The 8,091-nt window shown below is 40.2% G+C and overlaps 1 protein-coding gene across 1 annotated transcript in view; it reads right to left on the reverse strand.

The window, feature by feature from the left end:
- Positions 1–5,716: 5,716 nt before the first annotated feature.
- The window catches only part of LOC103360897 (high affinity cationic amino acid transporter 1-like), a 14,680-nt gene continuing 12,305 nt past the window's right edge, over positions 5,717–8,091 (reverse strand). Inside the window, exons 11-12 of the mRNA XM_008286830.1 lie at positions 8,031–8,091; positions 5,717–7,942 (exon numbers count right to left, since the gene is read on the reverse strand). The exon at positions 8,031–8,091 is cut by the window's right edge and continues 30 nt beyond it. Of these exons, the coding sequence (XP_008285052.1) occupies positions 7,767–7,942; positions 8,031–8,091 (237 nt within the window). The 3' untranslated portion in view covers positions 5,717–7,766. The remainder of the gene's footprint in view (positions 7,943–8,030) is intronic.

Raw genomic sequence — 8,091 nt, forward strand, 5'->3', positions numbered from 1 at the left:
GATCAGAAAGTATTCAACAGGTGTAAACATCTGAGACTTATGTGTGATTTTTGTTTCAGAGCTTTGAATGAACTAATATCAGGGAACCCAGAATTTCTATCCATCCACCCATTATCTGTACACCACTAAATCCTCTGTAGGGTCTCAGGGGGGCTGGAGCCTATCCCAGGCGAGTCAGGGTGAAGGCAGGGGACACTCTGGACAGGTCGCCAGAGTGTCTATCACAGGGCTGCACATAGAGACAAACATGCAAACGCCACACAGAAAGATCTCAGGCCGGGATGCGAACCAGGAATCTTCTAGCTGTGAGGCGTCGGCGCTAACCACCGAGTCACCTTGCAGTCCACCAGAATTTCTAGCAGAACGATTACGTGTCCCACTTCTTCAAAAGACAAAATTAGTAAATGAAATCTCAGTGGTTCACTAATGCGATCACTGGGAACAATGTACCACACATTCTGATAACTGTGTGACTCAGACAGTATCTCATACAGTTTCAGATACCACATAAACATATGGCTGCAAACCAGAACTAAAAGTAGGACAAACCTCACTAGTGGTCCATCATTTGCCAAAACTTTTTTTTTTTTTTCTTCTGACTGAAAACTGACCCATTACACAAGAAGAATACTAAAAGGCAGGCTTTTAGAAATGACATAATTTGTCAAGAGAGGAGGAAGGAATGCAAACAAGAGACCATTAACCTCTTAGACTGAGAAGAAACTCTACTTACATACTAACATTTCCATCAGAACTACTGCATTGAGGTTACCACCTTGAACACAAACCAAAGAATGACTAAATATCTTTGATGATATGAACGCTACTGTCTCAATCTGTGCTTATGACATGCAGACAGAACAAATGTGACAATGAGAATTAAATCAAGACTACATAAACTCCTCATAAGGAAACATGTTTTATTAAGTGTTATGCTCCGGCTTAACCACCAGCCTTCTACTTACTGAGATGTAATTGTGATGTATATTTTCTGCAGCGACTCTGATTTTCTCTGCACCAACCATCGCTTATTGTGGCATCCACTATTGACATACTCCTGTAAATATTACAGACCCCCGCGCATACACACTCAACAGTACATCACCGCCCGACATGAATAAATACATCTTTGTGTCGTCCATTCAGAGGAGCTGTGTGATGGTGCCATAATGACAGCATGCTGCGCTGCGCTGTGGAGGCTGACAGGTGGCGGAGGAGTCTGTTCGCTTCAAGCATTCGCTCTGAATGGGTTCCCATTTTCAGTGTTTACTTGTAATTCCATATATGACAGGCCACCTTTGAACTCCTGAGGACTACAGGTGATTTTAGGGACTCTACCTGCGATGAGCTTTGCTGCCTGTATCTGCTGTTGTGTAACTATTCAAAAGGCTATTTGATGTGGCAGGAATCTCTGCAACCAGAATGAGCTATCCACCCCAAACTGAGGCAGCAGAAATGATAAGAAACCTGCAAAAGGGTGAACTTGCACAGATATATAACTGCAGTCTGTTGAGATTAATAAGGACTGTTGTGTTATCCAGCACGGAGGGTCTCTTTTAGGCCTCTATGGCAAATTGCAAGCAACCAGGTGCTGCTCCTTCTGTGCCACTTCCCTTCATCTCTTCAGCTAAAAGCGCATAAGAAAGGATGTCTGCAATTGACCTACTTACTGAGTGGACCCTCGTTCAGTTGACAGATCCTCTGATCTCGTGCAACAACTCATAAAAGCACCTGCACATCTTATTATCACTTAACATCGCTGGTTGTCAAGTTTATTAACTACCATAAATTAAACTGTAATTTGCTGCTCTTCATTATCATTTTCCATTAATTATCTCACCTTTTCATTGCAATCACAAAGAAAATAACCTCAAACATGTTGTGTTTCTCTTACCAAATGGTTCTTTTTGCAGAAAAGGAAGTAATCAGGACTCAAGGTGTGATGGCAAATTAAAAACCATATTTTAACAGCTTGGGGTGAACTTAAATTCACTGTTTGCCCTTGTTGGACTCATCAGCCGATTAGCGTCAAAACTGGCCGACTGCTGCTCCACCTCACGCATTTGCTCTCCATTTGCGTCCCAATAAATTCACTTACACAGCAGGAAACAGCCTCTCATTTCCCCTCATAAGAAAAGAAAAACTGCTCTGTTGTGTGATCATGAGAGTTAAGACGCTTGCTCAGAGCAAGAAGGGAAAACTACCAACACATATACTGGGGTTTTCTCCTCGTCTTTTATACACTTTTGTAAACTAAACAGGAAACACAGAGAGGGTCCCAAGATGGAAAAGACAAAAGTGTCCGCTCTGCAGGGTACATGCTGAGACAGCATTTAGTGTGGTGCGCCTCTACAGCAAACCGATGAATCAGATTCCTTTACACCTGCCTCTCCCTCGCCTCCCTCACACATAGACTGTATATAAAAGATGGTTACTGTTCAATCGCATAAAGCCTCAAACTCTCTCTCTCTGGACAACCTGACAACCAGTGACACTCCCCATAAAGACTCCTACATGTAGCATGTTGTCTGATAAGTGTGACAAGTGATGGCGTTCGAGAAAGAAGCTGCAGCAGCCTCGTAACACGATTGTTCCTGCTGCAGCCATGATTGCTTTCTTTTAAATTGATTTCCAAATCAATTCAGTGCAGACCACTGCAGAGACGCTACAGCACATCATCATTAATCATCAGCACGGCGGCAACATGACGGTCAGAGTTCACTTGTTATTAAGTTTTATGATTCAATCAAGAAAATGATAACATCAAGTACTAATTTAGCTAATATAATGAGTAAATGTGGGGCAGAAAGTCAAATGAAAACAACCACAAATGGATAACAAAGGACGACAACGAGGCAACTTTGCTTGCTTCAGGTAATCTGATATTGGAAGATAGCAGACTACACCTGCCCTACTTATACATGAAGCAGAGAAATCTAACAGTAGCTTTCAGATTCTGCTTTACAGCCTCTCAAGGAGAAAAAAATAAAAACTTTTATTACGCTTTTTAACGTACTTGAACTTCATTCTATCTCATGCTCTTGAGATTTGACTGGCACAGTGTGTGCAGCAGAGTGCAGGATGCTGCTCATCTTACTGACTGAAAAAGTGCAGCCCAAGTACTCTGAGCGACTGCAGTGATGCTCTTCACTTAATTTCCCACCCAGTTTCCCATTTCCACCTACATGTCACATACAACGCTGCTGTAGTTCAGGCTGTCAGCGCTCATTCCTCTGTCACTTCCATCTCTTTGGGTTTTCTCTCTCCTTTCTAATTTATGTTTCTTTTTCCATGCATTGTTCTCTCCTGCTGCTGAGCTGCTGCAAAGCTCCTAATGTTCCTGCGGTGACGCCATAATGGCACAAGGGGACACTGAGGAAATTTATGCTCGTCCCAGCAACATGCTTCCCTGAGCATGTTCCCCATCCCCCATCGCTCAGCAGCTCACCCTGCCACCTGCCTCCTGATATGGAGGCAAGACCTTCGCTGAAATCTGTGCACGAAATGCCAGCGTGAGTAACTTGTTTTCCTCTCAGTGAAACAAAAATCTCCCTCCTTTTCCAACAATCACACATTTGAACCAGAGCATGATTTGAACATGATGGAGGCCTTGATTTGCCCACCGAGCTTCACTTCGTGCTCAAACTAGGAGGCTCATGAAATATTGAAGATGGATGAAAATGGAGGCACCAGTCTCCCTCATATTTTAATGCTTCAGTGGCCTTGACTTCTTTGTGTAACCGAGCAAAGCTCACATAATGTTGCTGTAACAGTAGCAAAGGTGTGTGAGTCTCAGGCCTACAAGTGGCGGCACACTGGCTGCAAGAGCACAACACATGAAAACATCCATCAGTGGAAGCTTGGTGATAATTCAAATTTACATTTAACTGAGGCCTTCATGGATGCAGAAGCTGCTCACCGGTGTCACATCTTACATAATGTGACAAATTCAGGCCATTTGGCTAAGTGTGATGACTCAATCCACACCAGAAGAAACCTGTCACATCTCTATTACTAATGTCCATTCATCCAGCTCATGCTGCTTCACTAGTTTCTAAATATACTGCAAAGTGCATCCACACACATGATCCCCGTACAAGAAAAGAACAAAAAGAGGAAGGACAAGCTTTTCTGCTTGCAGGACACACACACGGACACATGAGATGTAGATGAAAGAGCACATAATCCACAGTGACTCCTCACCACTCTGAGGTGAGGTGAGCCCACCTACAGTGAGGTTACCTGCTTCTTTTTCTTCTTCTTTTTTTTTTTTTTTTAAATTCCAGCTTCTCTGTATGTAGCAGCTGGATTAGAATCAGCTCTCCTGCAAACAATTAGCAAATCACTACAACATGATAACAAACCCCACAAACAACAGCATCATCCGCAGTCTCTCCAGCGGATGCAGCAGTGTCAATAAATCCAATTAACACGAGCGCTGATGTGAGATTGAGGAAGAGGAGGAAAGAGAAAGCAGCCGCCGTCCCCGGTGAGAAACGGAGGGGAATCCTTACCGGTAGATTCAGGTGATCCGCCGGAGGAGAGCTCGACAGCGAGGAGAAGGAGAAGAAGAAGAAGGAGGGAGACGAGCAGTTTGAGCCGCGATGAGGAGGAGGAGGAGGAGGAGGACACAGTCTGCAGCATCTCTGGAAAACAGGGAGGAGAGGAGAGGAGCGCCACGGTGGGCTCAGGTCGCCCCCTGCAGGCCAAAGCCGGAAGTTCACTTTCTCTACATCAGTTGGAGCAACAAACAAAAACACAATTTACAGTTTAGTGTGTTAACAGCAATACAAGGAAATAAACTAACAATATTCAAGGAAAACATAGAGACGTGCATGTTTTAAACTGCTTCAGGCTGCTTTTAATACACCTAATGTTTAAATTAGTATTAGCAACTGATCTTTTATTTTAATATTTTGTCAAAAAAAATGTACAAATTTAAACTGTATATTGTTTTTTTGCCATCTGTATTTTTCTGTTACATATTGTCTGTCTGCACATATTTTTTGCTGCCTATCTGATAACATGTACATCCCTCAGGTTGCGTTTAAACACAACATCAATACTTTTAATTGGATTGGATTTGAAAACATCCAAGGATGGTGCAATAAAAAAACAAACCAACCAACAAACAAAAAAACAAAAAAACATTGTATTAACTGGAATTAAGGAACCCCAGATATGACATGCTCAAAATAAAATTAAATCGTGGCCACAAGTTAGCTATAAGGTGGGAACGAATTAGTGTTTCGTGCGCACGTTATATTGTGACCACGATTTAATTTTATTTGGACCATGTCATGTCTGGGGCTCTGTATAGAATAGAGAAATTAAAGAAATGTACAAAAATAACAGAGCAGGATAACAAAATAGCTATGCAACAAAATATGCGTTTGTGCATATTTATAATACAAAAATATCTGATACTGTGCACAAGAAAATCATAAAATATACAAAAAAATGGAAATACAGGTGTACTTTACATCTATGTAGTTTTCTTTATATAATTATACAAAATGCATTTAAATAATATTCCATTATTATCTGATTAATAACAGTAGTAGCTGTAGAAGAAGCAGTAGTGGAAGAAACTAGACAAAATAATATAATTCACAGACTATCAGCAAAAAGAAAAATACAGTCATTAATATGGAACCATCTACTGTATGGAACACAGTGGGATGTGTGGGAAGAAAAAAAAATCAAGGGCAAAATCTGTGCTTTACCTTTAGCAGTATTTATTTACAGCAGGAATCGTACGAACCACAACCAATGTCAAGGCAACATATAACAGTCTGCCCTCACCGCTCTGACACACCGTTAGAAAATAGCAGCACTATAAAATCTACACTTGTGCAGCATGCAAATGTCTCCACAGACAGCATTCAGGGGAAATATTCAGATTACTTGTGCTTTTATCAGTGTGGATGAAGCCTGGTGTGACCTTCTGACATGTAACCACATAAAAACCACAGCAAAGGGCCCAGTTGGTGTCAAATCACATCATGGCTGCACAGTAACGTTCAAAGCAAAATCACAATTATATATACACAGAAAAATGTTCACAATCTCTGAGCAGACAACAATGCATTCGATTTCATAATAAAGAGTCAAACTTATATGTAACAACGTCCTACTGAATTCCCAGTAAATAATGCATCGTATGTACAAAACAAATAACGGAAAAAAAACAACAACTTTCCAATACACATTTCATTACGCCGCTTATATGTATGGACATCTAATAAAGTTACAGGCATCGTGTTTATTTACAAGGTTATCTGGTGTTTTTGACTTGAAAGAAACTTTTACAGCAACTGTCAATAAATAGCAACTGACAAATCATCCAATTAAATCAGAATTTGGCGACAGATTATGCCAACAGCTTCTCTAAATGTACATAAATAGATGCATCAGCATGTGATTAATTCACCAGGGTGAATTAAAAGTAGTGATTTAAAAGGGAACTTTTTTTTCACCGAGTGGCATTTTCAGTTTTTAGCCAACACACACGTCACATTTGGATTTTAGCTGCCCTAAAACTCACAATCATGTCAACAGTTAATGCTCGAGTTGTTGCTGCAGTGCGCTTCTGGATGTACAGTATGAGTTTTCAAGATAAAGGGGAGCAATGAAAAGCAAGTTAAATCACTATGTAAACCACAGATGTGCAACATTCTCTGATCGTACGTCACCATGCTCAGGTGTATGTGAACTAAAAAGTGAAAATGATCCACTACGGTGAGATTTCTCATATCATATAAATAAAAGTTTTTCAAAAATCCAAAGTGTACTTTATATACAGACAATATACAGTATGTGTATTTCACAATATCCTGCTGGTGATTAGAGGAATATCAGACCTCTGAAGGCTTAACATTCATGTGGGAAATAGGCACTTAAAATATATCCTCGAAAGTGTCTGATAAATCAATTCACATTAGCAGCTTTTTTTTTTTCATATATATATCTTTGGCTACCTAAAAAGTGCAATTCCCTGACGGAGACAACACTGGTGTTTTTGATCTCTGGTAAATGCACACCGTCAATCGGTACCAAAGACAAATTTATCAACTTTCTCACATTGAGATATACTGAAAACAGAGACTTATACCAGAATATTTATAGCACCATGTTGTATTTCTCTGAGCTGGATAGGTAATGTATAAAACAGCTGCAGAGTTGTGCTTCTTATTTATTTTTTCAGTAACAAAATGCATAGTTTAAAACCCCCAAAGCTGAACCTTAGAGATAAATACAACCAAGACATACAGAGAAAAATTCATTATCTTTGTAATTCATACTGTTTTTTTAAATTTTAAATTTAACAGCCAACATATAAAATGTTGAGCAAATTAAAGCCAGGTGAAATTCTGACCTTTTAATTTGATGTTATAAAATCTAATATACTGTCAATTAGGAAGTAAACTTGAAGTTAAAACTGTTAAAATTACTTGTGCTTTGTCCACAGACTTAGCTGTGTTTAGTGAAATTAATCATATCAAAGTGCATAAAATATAAAAATGTATTTAGCTAAAAAATAAAACATCTTTATAATTAAAATCCAGATGTATCAAGATTCATATTGCTTCACTTGGGGAAAAAAAATAAATTTTTTGGCTAGAATTAGGAAACAACTGAACACTCTGATTGGACGGGTGCAACATAAAGTCTCCGTATGTCTCCTGGACTTGCAGCAATTAAACAAATGTCAACGTTTCACATGCAGAACTGAGCTAGAAGAACTCAGAGAACCTCCCGTTTCCTCAGGAATCTTCATCTTCGTCGTCCTGAGCGGAGTTCGCTGTGTTGTGTAGGAAGGCCTCCTTCTCCGTGGCCATTGGCTCTCCTTTTATTGTGCAGGCAGGCGTGTAGGTGTCGGACCTATTCAACGCTGCCTCTGCACTATTGCGGATGCCGTAGCCAAAGTAGATAATGAAACCTACGAGCGGTGCAGAAACGATAATGGAAAGACATCAGTTTATCTTAAGAACACGAGTGCAATAGAGAGAATATTGACATTGAAGTACCTAAAACCATCCAGATGGCGAAACGCAACCAGGTTCCTCTGTCGAGCTGCATCATCAGGTA

This window comes from Stegastes partitus, unplaced genomic scaffold, assembly GCF_000690725.1.
Source record: "Stegastes partitus isolate 25-593 unplaced genomic scaffold, Stegastes_partitus-1.0.2 Scaffold472, whole genome shotgun sequence".
NCBI lineage: Eukaryota > Metazoa > Chordata > Actinopteri > Pomacentridae > Stegastes > Stegastes partitus.